Below are 18,705 nucleotides of genomic sequence, written 5' to 3'. Positions count from 1 at the left end.
TATCCGAGCGAAGCCGGGATGAGCCGCTAGTTAAAAATAAACAAAAAGTAGATACAAACTAAAGGGTATGTTGCACCAGTTAACTTTGACGTTGACTTGCGCAAAAAGGCAAATTTTGTATCATGGGCAGCGCGTTGGTAAAAGTCAACGTTGGTGCAATTCGTCCTTAACATAAAAATACAAATCAAAGCATGTGTGTGCGTAGCAATTCATTTAAGTAATTATCTAACTCTTTTTTTTTCAGGTTTGCGTCATCATTCAGCGCAGCAGTGTCACTTTCCGCAGAATTTTGCTACAATGAAATTAGGGACCGGGTCATAATACTGCAGTCGTCTTTCCTTGCGCTTGCGCAGGTCATCATAGCCGGTATAGCGTGGGCCGTACTCATACAAGATTGGGAGTACTCGCTCTTTGGGGGGTATATTGGTGAGTAACAAAATCTATGTATCTAATAATACAATAATTATTTATTGCACAAATTAATTACATAGTATACATAAGTACAAAATGTATTATCACACATAGCATGACGACATGATTTAAGATACATTGTGCGAAAGGCTGTCTTATCGCTGTAAGCAATTTATTACTACTTACTTCAATACTTCTAGACCTTAGATCATTTAGTTCTAGACTAATTTTATAAAGGAGAAATATTAGTAGATTTGTTTGTACTAGTATGATTACTCTCCACAGAGGCTTGACATTACATAAACATGGGGTAGTCATATTCACTTCAATATAAGTGTTGTTTAACATTACAGTGCTAAACACATGGAACTTCTACTTATACATAATGTCGCTGTGGTCACTGGCGTCATTTATAATGTACTCGTTCCTACCAGAAAGCCCCAAGTACCTGGTGATGCAGAAGGAGTATGCGAAAGCTAGAGAGATACTAATGAATATTTACAAAGAAAACACTGGAAAATCAGCTGATACTTATCCTGTGAGTACTATTTTGTTACTTTTTCAAGGTTCGCTTTTCTATTTCGTCTTCTCTGGACGATTAACATGCATGTCTTCCTCGAGGACATCAAATCAAATTATTTATTCAGAAATTAGACCTTCACAGGCATTTTTTCACATCAAGTTTTATATTGTATAGTAATATCTCACAAGCTACAAACTACTGGCATTTCGGGACGCTGAGAAGAAATGCCGAAAGAAACTTATTTGAACCGTGTTGGTCCCTATCATGCCATTTTTATTTTTTTCTAATAATACAACGAAGTACTTAGTCATAAAGTATATAAAAACATGTGATTGTGATCAGAGTGCTAATAAAAAAATATAGATGTAAAAGACAATTAATCTTACAAAAATACATGAGAAACGAGCTGACCAGTTCCCTCTGGAAGCACCTGTTGAATAGTATCAAGTCAGAACTGTCACGTTTGCCACCATAGATTTATTTATTTATTTATTTACCAATCTTACAACTATTTTTACAAGACTGGCCTAATTAACAATAGTGTAACTCAAGTGTAATATATTCTATATCATATTTTACTTATAACTAATTACAAATTTGTGAATTGACCAAGAGATTAGGAAAATTATATAATTTTCCTAATCTCTTTATATATTTTTTTATCTATGTTTGCCACAATTACCAGCACAAGGCGGAAACAGCGTGGGCCACGTAATTGGAACGACTAAGACTAAGCTAAAGGACTAAGTACAATAATGTCACAATATGGTCACAATCGAAGTATAAAAATGCCAATTTGATAAATTTACAAAGAATTAAAAAGTTGTTGAAGCAAAAATAATGATTTGTTTGTCCCTTACAATAGTAAGTATAATTTAAGATTCTACGCGGACCTCAGGCTACGAGGCGACATGACTGCATATGAAACCGGGAAAACAGAAATAGACTTATTACAGATTTTTTTTAGAATACAAGAAATATTCCGCGAATAAATAATATATAATTACTAAATTTTCTGAGAGTTACCTATTTTAAGACTTAATTATTTGCTCATGGAATAATTTCCAACTATTTACAAGTACTTCGAGCAAATATCTTGTATTAACTTGTAGCACAACATCAAGTCTAAATTCCATAATAATCTCTTCGATATAATTAACTCAAGTTTGCGTTGAGTTTAGTTAATTGAATTTTATTTCTGTAGGACCTTTTTCAAGAGTCTGATAATGAAATGCCCGAAGTATCTAGAACTTGTGTTGTGAATAACACTCAAAATAACAAGTATGTATATGTCTCAAAATAACAACATGTATGTAAAGCATTATTTAAATGATTTAGAAATAAGAATAAATTGTTTGTCCTCAAGGTTTTATATGTGACAAATAGTTAATTCATATTATTTAAAGAAAGAAATCCACATTTTCATTTCATAATAATTCAGAACTTAGGTAATTCAGAACAATGCTTATTAGGATACAATGTTAGGATTGCAAGATGCCATCAGAAATTGAAAGTTAAATAAAAGTTAAAACTTGGCCATATTTACATTATCAATTAGTACAGAACATTTAATACAGAAATTAGGTCATTTAATGCTCAAGTTATTGAGGAATAGTTTAATTTTATATTGTTTTTTTGTATTAATAACTAACATTTAACACACAGTATTATAGAGTCTGTTCGACAAATTTACAGTAACAGTAATTATTGGCAACTTGATTGGTTTTTGTAATAGTTATGTTACATTTTATTGTTTTTCTATATAACTGTTTGTTCCCAAATATAAATAAATACATAAATAAAAGTACCATACGCCACTCTTAAGCTGTCCAACACTATCCACACTAAAGGTCATCTCAAACCAATGTTCCGTTTAGACGTGAAAGAAGGACAAAGAAACAGACGAACTTTCAGATTTTATGGGAGCAATAGACAACAGATATTTAATAAATTATATATACTATATCTATTATATCTATATAACTAAGTAGATACTTAATTGAAAAGTAATGTTATATTTACAGTGTAAATATTTCTTTTCAGTACAAAGACATATGGACCAATGAAATAAGAGAGGAGAGTGACCGAACATCTGAATCTAAAAAAGAGACTACCTTCTCCCACCAAATTTCTATTGGTCTTCACAACATCAAGCCAATGTATAGGAAACCCTTAGTTAAATACTTGGGTGTGATTTGTCTCATAAATTTTATGACTATGGCATCGTAAGTTTAATTAATTTTTTTTTGTTCACTTCATAATCAGGACGTGTAATGGTGCCCTCGTATGGTAGGGGTATACGGAGTACGGAGGGGAGAGAGGAATTGGGATACCGAGTGATATAAGATCGCTTCGTATCCTGTCTTGATTGTAATACCAAGCGATTAAGGGATAAAACTTCACAGCTGCCAACAACACCACAAACATCTTGATCAAATGACATTGTTTGAGTCACGAAGAAAGCGGTGAACGAGACTGGTATAGGACCATGGGAAGTGGCGTGTTGTTCCGCCATAGAGTAGAACCACCCCATGTCCTGCCGTCGACTAAGGGACAAATAACCTAGGCAGCTGATAGGCAACAAAAGCATTCCCAAGGAGGGTTGGCGTCAGACAGGCGGACGGTTGTTAAATCACAGTCGAATCTTCAAAATTTTAATGGTTTGTTTTTACGCTGATCCCGGGCTTCGCGGCTTCATAACCCCGAACGCAACTGAGAACATGCAGAGATGAGAGACGGGACAAAAGCGCCGCCGGTGATGGAACATTTTCTAATCCAAAATTTCTTTCAGTTACAACATAATTAGACTATGGTTTCCGCAAGTCTCGACAGTGGTGGAACACTACAAAAGTGGTGATCAAGATTTATGTACGATGCTGGATGCCTACACTGAAGATCTGAAACTTAGGCGGCTAAACACTACAGCGGAGACGCAATGTGTACCGGTGAGTATTATTTATATTTTTAATTTCTTTTTTTTAAATTTCAAGGTTGGCTTTTTTAGTATCGAAATTTTCTCAATCAATATTCTTAGTACATCCTGCTTAAACCATAAAAACTATTAGTTAAAATTAATTAGTTAAAAGTTAAAATTTATTCCAATTGATTAATAATTCAATTGTAATAAATTTAATACGTTAATCGTAACAAGTCACACAGTTTGAGCTAGTCTGAAAGTGATTTCCTTGTATTGAAAAATGTTAAATCAAATCAAATCATTTATTCAGAAATTAGACTTTTTCTCGTCAATTTTTATATTTATAGTTGTTTCTCACAAGCTACAAACTAATGTTATTAGTAGCTCAATGATTCTCGGTTGCATTCGCATTGCACTAATTCCTGCCCTACGCGACGCCGCTGATTTTTATTCAGAAATTAGGTCTTTACAGACACTTCTACACGTCAAATTGTAAAATACTTATATTTCTATCAAAAATCAAATCTAATTAATGTTGCCCACCGGCGAGACTTCATAGCTACATAAAAAAATATAAATATATTTTTCACTATTTAATATACTATTTCGCACAAAATATTTTATTGCCATTCACAGATTTTTTTGTGAAGGTATTACCGGCGAATTTCCAATGAATTCATCATGTATTTTTAATGTTGTTCACGGTAAAAATTAAACACTTTTCTGCGTTCTGTGAATTGCAGACACGAAGCGGTGCGGAAACTTATATAAATAGTATGATAATAGGCGGCATTAGTATAGTTCCGATTCTGATGACGGGCATCTTAGTAAATCGTATTGGTAAAAAAACTCTAGTTATACTGGGCTGTTCGATATTCGCTGGAGCCACGTTGGGAATGAGATGGGCCAACACAAAGACTGCAGTTGTCACATTATTTGCTGTGAATGTGTGCGTCGGACAGACAAACAAGAGTTTAATTCAAGCTATAGTTGTGGAATTTTTCTCGACTTCTACGAGGTTAGTGTCGTTTTTAATATCAGCTTCTACCATTAACAAGCTCTTGATGATCTTCATAGTCGTATTCCTCATGGAGGGTTGTGGTCATTACGTGGATTAAACACACACACACAACTTTCTTCGCATTAGTAATGGAGTGGTTTGCCATTGCCTTCTCCATTTCACACACAAGTTAAAAATCAACCAGAAGTGTGCAAGGTTTCCTCACGATGTTTTCCTTCATCGGAAGTAAATGGTGGTTGATAAAAACTACCATACATGATTGGTATACAAACTCATTTGGCACAAGTAGGATTCGAACCTGGAACCTTTCGATCCACAGGCGGGCGTCTTAACAATTACACCACCACCGCTTCTTATATTATGCATGAAATTAATGATAATAGTTATCACTTTTTATGTTGTTAAAGCTTCAGACATTAACATTACGAAAATTCTCATTTAGGACGAGTTGCACTAGTCAAATGTGATGTTGAGTTGGACCTGCGCGCCGCTGACTTTTATATAGAATAGCATACATTGCGTTTTTCTACGCAGGTTAAAGTTAATGCCAAAGTTGACTGGTGCAATAGACTCTTTGAATTTTGATGTTGAAAATAGAAACTCATGAATATCAAATGTTCTTCACTGTTTAAAGAATCATAGGAAAATTTTAACATTTCTTTTCTAAAATAAATTATAGTATAAAATATATATGTTTTGTCATATTTCAGGAGTCTAGCCCTGTCCATAATGATGATGCTGGGTCGTGTAGGCACTCTGTTAGGAAATGTTGCCTTTCCAGTCTTGCTCAGCTTGAGTTGCGAAATACCATTTTTTCTTATCTCGGGAATCATGCTTTGTAAGTATCTATAATATATTGTTTGCTAGTTAGGTTGTAATTTTGGGGCGGAAATTTAATTTATCTTACTCCAAATCAGGTTTACAGTTTATGAAATAATTTATAAAATTACAATTGAAAAAATTCAATCGAACTAGACAGGAATATTACAGTTTTAAATTTGTTTGAAATCTTCGAAAACAAATATTTAGAAATGAACTTAGATTGTGTGAGAACCGTGTTCTTGGGCGTGGTTCCCGCCTCAAAGTAAGATGTTACAATACAATGTAAAGCAACGTCATATCCATTTAGGCGACTTGACTTGTGTTGACAGTCTAACATTTCCACAACAATAACAGCATATAAAATTTTGTCACATTAAGTCATACCGGCGGCCTTTAACCGGGAATTCGCGAGAATGAGAGAGGTAGTATATGATCCAGTTTTTGAAAATAAATAAAATAAAAGTAATTTCAAGAACCACATACTCTAAAGTTGCTGGGATCCTCTCATCTGCTACAAAAGACCTGAAGGTTTCCAAACGGCTGAAAAGACATTTTCCTAACATATATACCCATGATGACCGTATATATGACGACCACGGTGGCGCAGTGGAAAAGTGCTTGCCTCTGAACCGAGAGGTACCGGGTTCGATCCCCAGTCGGGTCATGATGGAAAATAATATTTTTCTGATTGGACCGGGTCTTGGATGTTTATCTACATATGTATATGTTTAATATCATTGAGTTAGTATCCCATAACACAGGTCTCGAACTTACTATGGGGCTAGCTCGATCTGTGTGATTTGTCCTAATATATTTATTTATTAGGTAAGAATACTCTTGATTAAATTCTCTTTCGAATAAAGAAAACTAGATCAAAATCGGTTCAACTGTTAGCCTACGATGCCACGCACATACATACAGACTCTCCTTCTATCGTCGAGGTTTAAAATGTAATCAATTCTTTTTTATTGCAGCTTTGGTTTTTGTGGGCTTTTTCTTGCCAACAAAAAAGCAGTTGAAAAAACGGTGAAAAGGCGATTTTTTTATTATATAAGACTATTATTTCTGGGATAATGGGTTTAAATTTAATGTAAAAAGTGCTTAATGAAAAATATTATATTTTTCTATAAAGAAGAAATGAAATTATATTCAGACTTTGTAATAATTTTCTGCTCGAATATAAGTACATTCAACGGCGTACTTATCCCATGTATCTCTTACAGTCAACCGGCGGTTGAGAGGACATATTTTATCAGGGTTGTAGATTATTTGAACAGTGTATTATCATTTTAACTAAAATATTATTTTAGATTTATTAAGTTGTATACCTATAATTTGATATGAATCAAAGTTATTATGGAAACACACAACAAATGTAGTTTTATTTCATTTTTAAACCATACCACAATAACTAACCAACTTCACGTAATTTGCATACCAGTTTTTTTTATATACAAAAATAAATATTGTAATCAATTTATACTTATGCACAAAATATGCCTTCCGTTAGGAAATTGACAATATGCGAGTGATGAATTTACCTGAAAAAGAAAATGATGTCATTAATACTTCTGATTTATAGTACGAGGAATATCTGAGATTTGCACTGATTTGAATCTGCATTTCTTAGCGTAGTTAGCGTTGCACAGATTAGACATCGATTATTTAATGAATTTTCCCATTGTAATCTTTTACAATGTAATAAAAATGATTGTGCAACCACCGTCTGCGGATTCTACCTCTAAAGTATATAATATTATGGCTAGCTAGTGCTTAAATAGCTTAAAAAGAAACAAATAACTAATCATTAAGTAGTGGGAACCTATAATTGGCTTTCCGATTTATATTTACTCGTAAGTGGCCATTTTGTAAACAAAGCTGTTGATTCTCCTAAAAATAAAGAAGTAAATGATTTTGGGCAGGTATCAACCTGTATGTGCAGTTGACTGTACATATGTGTAAGTATTTATTTCATTAATAAAACGTAGTAGTAAAAACTAAATTATAAACTTAAAAATACCCCACTCCGCAGTTGTTGGCATCCTCTAATCAGATCTGTTAGAAAAGGGCGGACGTTTTCAAATGGCTGAACACACATTTTCCAAGTAGAGCTTAGAACAATTTCGATTAAATTATGTTTTAATTAAAACAACTAGATAAAAATGGGTTTAGCCGTTTAGCGTCTATGATGCCACGGACAGACATACGTATACATAGGCACGTTAAATATAGTAAGTACAACTTCCCTACTTACTACTAAAAAATACAAGGAAACTTACTTCAAGGCGCAAGCTTCATCTGTGTGCAAACAGAATTAGTTTGTAAAACGAATTACTAGTTTCGAAACAATCACTATCAAAAGGGAAAAACATTTTAAACAATAACTCGAAAATTGATTACATAATATCTACTTGTTAATTTCTTTAAGCAATGTGTGTATTTTAAGATTTTGTGTCTTATGTCTACTAGTTTAGTAATACGAGGGCTGCTATTTATGTATCCGGAATAACAAAATTAAACAAACATATATTATTACATATGGTTTTATTGTTTCTCGAAGTATTCTCCGCGATGATCTATGCACTTCTGCATACGATGAAACCAATTTTCAAAGCACTTTTTCCATTCTGATTGAGGTATGTCCAAAACGTGTGTTTTGAACGCATCAACGGCCTCTTCGCGGCTCGAAAAACGTTGACCACGTAATTTATTTTTAATGTTTGGAAATAAATAAAAATCATTGGGTGCCAGGTCGGGGCTGTACGGCGGATGACCCGTCAATTCAATCTTTTGACCCTCCAAAAAATTATTTGTTTCAGCCGACTTGTGGCAGCTAGCATTGTCGTGATGAAGTATGATTCTGCGTTGTGGGTTGTTCTTCCGTATTTTTTCAAAGACTTCTGGCAAACAAATGGTGGTGTACCATTCAGAATTAACCGTCCTACTATTCTCTAGTGGCACTGTAGCTACATGTCCGTTGATACCAAAAAAACAAGCGACCATTTGCTTTAAAGTGCTTCTCGCACGAACAACTTTTGTTGGATTCGGTTCATCTTGAAAGACCCACACCGTTGACTGCTGTTTAGTTTCAGGGTCATAAGCATAGATCCAGGTTTCGTCACCTGTGTAGATATTATAAACAGCTTTTGACGTGCCACGGTTGTTTTTTTTTATCATTTTCTTACACCAGTCGACACGAGCCTGTTTTTGATCTACGCTCAAGTTGTGCGGAATCCAACGCGAACAAATTTTTTTAACAATTAAATGTTCGTGTAATATCGCGTGTATACTCGTCATACTAATGCCCAGAGACGCCTCTATCTCGCGGTATGTAACATGACGATGTTGCATTACTAATTGTCGCACAGCATCAATATTTTGTTGTACCACTACCGATTTAGGACGACCCTCCTTAATTTCATCCGTGAGCATAGACCGTCCACGTTGAAATTCCTTAAACCAATAATACACAGTGGTTTTCGATGGTGCTTCATCTCCAAAAGTTAAATTCAGTTGTTCGATGCACTGTTTTTGAGTTAATCCACGCCGAAAATCATAATAAATCATCGCGCGAAAATGTTCACGAGTTAAATCCATGGCAATGAAGACAAGCTATTTTCAAAATTGGCGCCAATTGAAAAAAACAAATGACAGGGACATGAAAAATATTTATTCTCTAGCCGAAGAGTTCATAAATAGCAGCCCTCGTAGATGCAATTCACCTTAGTATATTTGGCTGATGTTATGTGACGTTAAGTTTATGATTTATTTTTGTAATTTTGTGCACTATAGTTTTGACATCAATTTTCAGAACAACACTATCCGTTCTTCAATAGATTGGAATATATGATAGTGATCTACTTAAAACAAAGGCCAATCTCTAAAGGTGGTCTATTCGAGAAACCAATACATTAGGAGTATTCAAAATTGTTTTCCAATACATAAATCTTTTTAGGTCAGGAGCGGTGCTGAGACATACATCAACAGTATGATAATAGGTTGTATTTCTATGCTGCCGTACTTGGTAACAGGTTTGGTTGTGAACAGAGTTGGGAAAAGACCATTGATAGTGCTAGCTGGTGGTATTTTTGGTGGGGCAACATTGTGGATGAGATGGGCGAATACTAAAGAAGTTGTGGTAACACTGTTTGCTGCCGACATCTGTTTTGGACAGACTATTATAAGCATGAATCAAGCCATCATTGTTGAGTTTTTCCCCACATCTACGAGGTGAGTCAAATGTTAAGTTTAGTTATAGACATATAGGCATCGCTCCCGTGGGAATTTCGGGATAAAAAGTACCCTATGTGTTATTCCAGATTATATTCTACCCGAGTACTAAATTGCTTAATAATCGCTCCAGTAGATTTTGCGTGAAAGCGTAACAAACATCAACACTGACGGAGATCCTGGGTTCGATCCTGGGACCCGATGACCTGGTCAGGTTAAGATGGAAAATGATCTTTTTCAAATTTATCTGGATTTTGGATGTATATGTGTACATATGTTATAGACATAAGTAATCGTTGAGTTAGTTTCCCATAACACAAATCTTCGAACTTACTTTAATAACTAACTAACTCAATATATGTCTGAAGTTTGTGTTTGAGTAATGGAGGAACTATTGAAATGTTATATATTTAGAAAACTGTAAATTTTTCAGATCTCTCGCGATTTCCACGGCAATGATGACGGGACGTATAGGCACTTTATTGGGAAACGTGGCCTTCCCCGTACTGCTGGCCATGAGATGTGAACTACCATTTTTCTTTCTCTCTGCACTTATGTTGAGTAAGTACCTATACCTCCTGGTTACATTCCAATAGAACAGAATCCATATCCTTTGGGTAGATTTTAAACTCATTATTATTTGCTTAATTATTAAACAAAAGCTTTGACCGCTGAGAGGCAACAACATCATTCCTATTAGAGCTGACGTCGGACAAGCGGCCGGACACAGCCGAATATTATTTCGTTTAAAAGTGAACTAATTTGCCGTGTGCAAGTGTGATTTTGAAGCACAGTGTATACTAGTATTTTTAGTTGTTTTTATCGATTTATAGATTGTTTAAAATTATTCTAAAATGGTGGTATACTATGTACTATCATTTTATGGAATCTTCACACATACCTATCATCAAACTAGACACTTTATTTTTCGTAGTTAATCGCTCTTTCACATTAATCTAGATCATACACTGAATAAATAAAAATAATTTCATTATGTAAGCTATTTGACAGACAAATAAAGTATCACGCCTTTATCTCTTACGGGATAGACAGTGCCAATAATATCTCAAAAGACGTTGTTTACTATTTATCGTCGGTTTTTGCTGACGATATTTAGCTGAATGGTGGGTTTATTAGTGGAATTGAGATTTATGTCCTTTACCTTGATTGTCTTTTAAAAATTGCGCAGGAGTATAAGCAGGTACATTATAAGTTTTAATTCGCTCCTAGAAGAATATGAAACCAAGCTAAAGTATTTTCCATAATTGAGAATTGAACATTTTGTCCCTAATCAACTTACAAATAAACAATGTTAGATTATACACTTCAAAACTTTCTTAATTCTAAAGTTTTGCTAAAGCCACGTCGAAAGTTAATAATACAGCTAATCAAATAATTAATTAAATACAATAACAAAATGCACAAAATACTATTTCGAAACTTAATTATAAACTTGCCGAGAAAATTGATTCATAATATGGTAACATAATAAGTTTTAATTAAAACAGAATTAAATTTTAGTGCCACGCTAACTTTTATATAAGCTATATAAACGCATCTTATAAGGAAGATTCCCCTAAAATCTATGGTATAGCATGGAAATTGGAACCACCATTGCGTAGGACCATAGAAGTGGCATTGTTGCGAATGGTAGGTAGTACGGAGTGGACGTTTCCAGTCCACTCTGTATTTTCTTTTATTTTAGACTAGCTCTTACCCGCGGCTACGCTCGCGTGATTTTCCCTTGGGCACTGGACTTTTTTAGGTATGAATAGTACATATCTTTCTCAGTCTTTATAAGTATGTTAGTTCTACTAATATAACAAATCGTAGTTAGGACTAATTCGTTATTTGCCTTCCTTCATAACCCACACATGACTCTGAGCTTATATCTCTCTCACACATCCAGTCAAATTGAAATTTCATTAAAATTTGGTAAGTAAGCGAGCTTATGTGTGAAACTTGGGATGTTGATATACATGAGTAGGTGTTTATTAAGCAAAATCTAATTGCGATAAAATTTAGTAAAAATGTAAAATTATCATTCTACATTTGTACTAAATTTTATTGCAATTATTGGGATAATATTTGTACCGGAGCTGAGCCTTACGATGCGGTAATATTATCAAACAGTATTTCCAAAAATACTGGCACTTCTATTCAGGGACTTTTGGGGTAACGGAATAAAGTGTTTTGAACACTGTTTTTCCATTCGGGTTAAAAGAAAAACAAAAATAACCTGTAACACTTCAAATCTGTTTTTTGAAAAACAGGTTCAAAAGTGTTTATAACCGTTACAGCCTATAAGGTTTATAATGGCATAACCAGGCATAACAATGAGACAGCAACGTGTAGTTGCTGGTTCATTATAAGACTGAACGGCTACAGCACGTGATTTGACGATTCCGGCGGCCAATGGGACTTCCCCATACAGCGACGCTGTTTACACACACACAGAAAATTGTAAAAACAGTTTTCTAACAGTATGGTTACAGGAAAAGATATATCTGTTACATTTTATAAGTGTTCGAAGCAAAACAGGTTTAAAACACCCAAATTAGTGTTACAGGAATAGTTCTGGAACAGATTCAATGTGTAACGTTTTTAAGTCCCTGCTTCTATCTCCCTTGTTAATACAAATTCTACGTAAGGAAAATTCCCTCCACAATCTATGTTGTACCTCCAAATGGAGACTTTGGGGCCCTGACTTATTATTATCTGAGGCAGTTCTGCTTTAGTACCCACTTTTATAGGAATATATGCCCATGTACAGAATAATTTGGAAGCTATCTGGGAAAGGATTGAATCTCTTATTCGCGAGTGTAACATTACGTGAAAAGGGCATTTTTGGAGGGAAATTTAGTCTTAATAAGAAGGGTTTCTTAACATCCCAAAATTATATATTTTGCTTTACAGGTTCATAAAATCGTGTTGCAAGCGCAGCGTTTGATGTGCATTATATGTAGTTCATATGAGGCCCGACTGCTTTATGAATGAGAAATTATCCCAGAAATTGATTTATTTAAATTGACCAAATCGTTAAGACGCTCAAATGTTCGTATTTTTTTCTTAATTATATTAATAAACAAAACTTTTTTATGTATTGAATTTGAACCTTGTATAGAATTTGAGAGCGAAGAAAAAAAAATTGGGTGTCTATCAGTTGCTTCTCTTCGGGCAGATTGTAAAATTTAATCAAGGGCTAATAAACTAAAATATAGATTTTTTGCAAAGGCGATTGACCATCAACCTGTCTCTAGGCAAATACAGTTACTTTTTTTCTAATATACGGAGCATACAAAAAAAATATATGGCTTGTAATAATGTATTATGTCGTCACGAATTTTGGAGTCGTAAAGTATTTCTAATATATATTAATGAGACCGAAAATGTAGTAAATCTCGTAATTAAAAAAAACTGATCGATTGAAGTGACATTTAATTATTGTATTTGGTACTTTCAATAACTAAACTTGGGCATTTTATTTTATTTTATACCCAGCCAAATAGCTAATTCCACTAAGCTCGCCGTAAAAGCTGAATGCGGCCTTCGAGTTTCACATCTATGGCTCTGTCTACCCCTTAAAAAATAAAGACGTGATACTGTATACATGCAAATATTTATGAATAATGTTTTGCTTTTTTATTACAGTTGTAATTTCCCTGGCATTTTTACTACCAATGAGAAAGAAATAAATAAATCTTACTTTTTATGTGTATTTTTATTTTCCACTTTCACGTTCTGTTTAACATTGAACTAATGACGTCTTGTGCCTTTAGTCTGACATTTACTTTCGAAATTTAATCCGTACAATTAAAATAAAATCAATTATTTAATTTGTCCGAATAATAAAAGCAGAAATGTCTTAAAAAAAGAATTTGTGCGCCATTTTTTTTTTACTTCAATTGTCAAAGAGAGAAATCACTTTCGATTTACGATAGGTAAATTATATATAAAATGATTTTATATATTACGAATAGTTCTATGTAAGTTCATCCTTATTATATGTTTATTGTGTACACCTACTTTAAAATTAGAACAAGTTCATTATAGTGATAAAGTGCAATGTTAACGTTCTGATGTTGAACATATTAACTCCTAAATTTCCCATACATTTACACATAGCGTAAACACAAACACCTAATCTACTAAACAAATTAATAGCTGCGCCCCGGGGCTTTGCTCCCGTGAGAACTTCGGGTAGAAATGAATTTGTTATTCCAGGTTATATTCTACCCGCGTACCAAATTTCATAACAATCCGTCCAGTAGATTTTACGCGAAAGAGTAAGAAACAAACACATAATCATACACAAACTTTCGTATATAACACTAGCTGCGCCTCGGGGTTTCGATCCCGTGGGAATTTCAGGATAAAAGTAATCATAACACATATGTTATTCCACGTTATTAATGATTCGTCGTTGTTTATGCAGTTTTAAAAATAATAATCACCCTGTATAATATGAGTATAGTAAATCTGTATATAGTGAAGTAAAAGATTATGTCTCCCATTATGAATCTCACCGTAAGCAAGTGGTAGCAATAATAGCCTTCTGAATTCCAAGTAAATTTAACAACAACAAAATATATACAAGTAAATTTTACAACTTAATCCCCCAATAAATATGTAAGACATTGTAATGAACTCCAGTATCCATTAACATACAGATGTTAAGTTACTGGTAATTGAATTAACCAGGGCAAAGATAGAATAGCAAACGAGTTTTGTCCCGACTAGAAAATTAACAAAGAATAGTCGTGATTAAACGAGATAAAAAAGGGAACAGCTGTTAATTTTGCTTTGAATCACAAATGGTCTCGTATTCATCACGGATGGCGGTTTTATAAAGGCTGCCTTTAAATTGCATGTAAAGGGATTTGGGGGAGAGATAATCGTCCTTTTTTAGCACTAGCTGTTGCCCGTAAGTCCTCTCGCGGTTATCTATGTTTGACTTGGGGTCTTTTAATATTATGTGCTAGATTTCAAAATCGGCCTAGCGGTTTAGCCGTCACAACGTGAATTTTTATTTATTTTCAAGTTTGTTTTTACTTGGAACTATAAAGTTAAAGATAAGCTACTTTTTATCGCTTATATGTACAGTCAACAGTACATCAGCCTACCCAAATTCATTGCAAACTCACCTCTATTACCTTGCCATAGAGATTCATGCAGGGTAACTTGATGTGCTGATGACTATACTATTGAGTGTGTTATTTTTTAAACTTGGGTCAGATTTTATTGAAGCTTAAAGGCATTTGAAATAACTTAAATTATTAGTACCACAATATTAGTGAACGGCCACTTTTCAAGTACCATTCCATCAAAGACGTGCTGGCTTGATATCATGAAGGTGTGCGAATTGTCTGAGAACTAGGGATGCTGATAACCGTACGAAGTGGAGACGAAAATGTAGGAAAACTGTTATATGTACTGATCTTCGACGCTCAACGGTTGGAAAGCAATATCGAAAACGCTCAGTAATAAAAAAGAGAGATTTAAATGGATTTGTTATACATGTCACATGTCAAAAGCATGTGCTTTTTAACTTATTTTTGAAAATAATAATGAGATGAAAATATCTTATCGAGACCATGCCAGTTCGGCTGAATTAATTCATCTCTTTATAGAGTTGTAGGTACTCTTAACTAATCAACATACCCCACTGTTACAAGCAAGAAATTAATGTTTTATTAATTAAAAGAGAAATTTCCCAAGCGTTGGGCTTTTAGGCGTCACAGCCTAAATTACCCAACAACATCAGATAAGAGAGATTAGGAAATACCTTTCGATCATTCAAGCGTCGAGACCACTCGACCACTTCATGTGTAAAATTCACTCTCGAATATCCTAGTTATTCCAATTTCCATTATAAGTTATCCGACTGTGTCCAACCCAATAGTTAAGTTGAAAGTTAGGAACGCGTCAAGTGTACGTTGTAACTAAGTTACGTTGTAGCTGACTTGCCGTCGATTTTAGTTTGCTCTTGATGGGAAATCAATTTGCGTAAATATAATAATGGATAATATACATCTTCTTTTTGTATTTTTGTCTATCTTATTGATACCATTCCTGGATTAAAATGTGTTGTAAATTAATAGTCGAATCTTTTTTCTTTCGCGCACCAGGGTACTCGTAAGAAGAAAAGACCCCAAAACCCAGGGGTTTTGGGGTCACAGCGTCACAGCTCTGTATGTATAACCAAGAACTAGCGAATAAGTATAGAATAGGGAATTGGTACTCCTACGCTTAATGACTGAAGGAACAGTGAAGGCGCTAACCTACAAAACAATAATACAATTGCACAAATTAGAATTACATAGTTACATAAATACGTGATCTACAGAGTCGCGACATTAAAATGGAATTGGGCTGGGCATCTGGCTAGAAGGAATGATAGAAGGTGGAGTAAAGCTGTAACTGATTGGTACCCCAGAACTGGAAGCTGAAAACGGAGCGTAGAACATCCGGCAGCTAGACGGGTCGATGATGCAAAGGAAATTGCCGGCAACAACTGGATGGGAAGAGCCCAGGACAGAGATGGTTGGCGGAGACGGAAGAAGGCCTATGCCCAGCAGTGGGTCAGAGGTCGAGTCAGAGTTCGGTCGTGGGTCGGAGGGCTGCAGATTATGAATATACATAAAAACAAAGTGTGTTAATAGACACAGTTGTACGATTTATTTGTATGTGTGTGTTCGTAGCATCAAATAAACGACTTCTATCTATCTATCAATCTATCTAAGTACATAACGTATTAACATAATTATTAAGAAACATTGTGCAAAGGACGGCCTTGTGGCTGTATGCAATTTTTTTCAGACAACCTTTTGAAAAATTGCTAGGCGAGTAAACATAGAAAATGCGGTACGCGAGCCTTTAGGGTTTTGTTGGTTTCACCATCAGGTCATGCTTATCATAGCATTGCCATGGAAACTGAAGCGACGTGGGAAATTTCATGTATATAGGACAACTGAAGATTTGATAACAAATAGACAAGTAAACATCGGGACAGGTAAAATAAAAGCTTGTAAAAATACAATTCAGCGATTTGTCGCTAAATGCTACACGATTTAAAAACATGTAGTTCCGTATTAATGCAAATCAAGTTGTATGTAACAAGTTTGTGAACAAGTGACGAACAAACTGCCAGTTTTGTCAAAGTTAAATATCCGTTCAGTTACACTAAACTCCAGTCGCCATTACTCTGTGGTGAAACTTGTCCTGTGACGTCATTACACTGCAGTTTGTATGGAATTTTCGGTTATAATGATGTTTGAGACACAAGTATGTTTACCGTTCCCTTATCCGATGTCGTAGCTGAGCTACTAATGCAACCAGGCAACACAACGCAGTGTGATGCGTCAATTAATTTATCCCATTTTTATGTTTGTTAGATCCTCTCATGCCATATTGCTGTGTAATATAACAACCCCCGTGGCATAACCCTGAGGTCGTGCGATTTATTAGTATAAGTAGTAGTAATAGTATGCATACATTGCATTAAATACCTACTTAACTATTATACTACAAGCGTCGTAACGTCTTAACCATTACACCACCACCGCTTGGTGGTGGTGTAATGGTTAAGACGCCCGCCTGTGGATCGAGAGGTCACAGGTTCAAATCCTACTCGTGCCACATGAGTTTGAATATACCAATCTGACTCATGTATAGTAGTTTTCATAGATCACCACTTGCTTCCGGTGAAGGAAAACATCGTGAGGAAACATGCACACTGGTTGATTATAATTAACTTGTGTATTAAATGGAGAAGGCAATGGCTAATCACTCCATAAATAATGCCAAGAAAGTTGTTGTGTGTGTTTCATTCCACGTAATGATCACGACCCTCAGCCATGAGGAATAAGACTATGAAGAAGATTATACTACAAATTGTTTTATTTGTAGTAAGTAAAAATATTAATCTGTGGTTCTGGGTGTTACGTTCTAGTTTCAATTTTTGTCAGACCCACGATACGAATTTAGTACTTATGTGCGTAGTTTGCTATTTACATTTCGCAGTGAGACGCAGCTAAACCAATCACAGTGTGCCATTGTGACGCAACGACAACCACACCGCAATGTGATTGGTTCGGCGAGTCTTACTTCGAATCGATTTGATAGTGAGAAGTGAAATGAAAACCCGCACTTCGCCCTCTAGTAGGTATGTTCCGTCATAATGACATTTCTTCACATCACTTAAATTTCCAATCCATGTCTTGTCGCTGTAATCTTACATGTATAACGTCGCATCGCGTCGTGGTGTATTCCACAGCTCAGTGAGGACAACCTGCCGTTGTAGGTAGGAAGTTTATGTGGATATCCTAAAATCTCCATTAAAGTAGCGAAGCTGCGTGGTAAAGCTAGTAGGCTACAAAGTAATTAACCAGCGATCAAGTTCAGAAAAGCAGTAATTACGATAGTCACACACAGGGCAACCCGCAAAGCTCCTAATATCCCTATATTGTACGTTGTACTTAATACAATGTGCTAGTATTCTTGGCACTAGTCTATGAAATGAAGAAGTTTCCTTTGCGAGTATTGTTTGCCTTTGATTCGCACGTTAGATCCAATATTAAAATCAATTATTTTTCTTCACAATCTTACACATATACTATGAATAATATTAAAATTAAAAACTTGTTGAAGATCGTGAAAACTGGTGCCTAAAATAAATGTCGATACATAAATTTATATTTAAAAAATGGTAAGCCCTTCTGGCATAATAGGGACCAACACTGTTTGAATGAGTTTCTTTCGGCATTTCTTCTCAGCAGTGGT

The 18,705-nt window shown here is 34.8% G+C and overlaps 2 protein-coding genes across 3 annotated transcripts in view; one reads left to right on the top strand and one right to left on the bottom strand.

Moving 5' to 3' along the window:
* LOC128677584 (uncharacterized) overlaps window positions 1-7,051 on the top strand; it is a 29,897-nt gene extending 22,846 nt beyond the window's left edge. Inside the window, exons 12-18 of the mRNA XM_053758535.2 lie at window positions 245-426; window positions 765-949; window positions 2,978-3,159; window positions 3,726-3,879; window positions 4,595-4,869; window positions 5,583-5,710; window positions 6,669-7,051. Coding sequence (XP_053614510.1) covers window positions 245-426; window positions 765-949; window positions 2,978-3,159; window positions 3,726-3,879; window positions 4,595-4,869; window positions 5,583-5,710; window positions 6,669-6,724 — 1,162 coding nt within the window. The 3' untranslated portion in view covers window positions 6,725-7,051. The remainder of the gene's footprint in view (window positions 1-244; window positions 427-764; window positions 950-2,977; window positions 3,160-3,725; window positions 3,880-4,594; window positions 4,870-5,582; window positions 5,711-6,668) is intronic.
* The window catches only part of LOC128677582 (hemicentin-2-like), a 195,894-nt gene that overhangs the window by 114,528 nt on the left and 62,661 nt on the right, over window positions 1-18,705 (bottom strand). The gene's annotated exons all lie outside the window — the stretch shown is intronic.

The sequence above is a fragment of the Plodia interpunctella genome, chromosome 18 (assembly GCF_027563975.2).
Source record: "Plodia interpunctella isolate USDA-ARS_2022_Savannah chromosome 18, ilPloInte3.2, whole genome shotgun sequence".
Classification (NCBI taxonomy): domain Eukaryota; kingdom Metazoa; phylum Arthropoda; class Insecta; order Lepidoptera; family Pyralidae; genus Plodia; species Plodia interpunctella.
The sequence above is the reverse complement of the archived record's forward strand: the minus strand, read 5'-3'. Positions and strand labels throughout refer to the sequence as shown.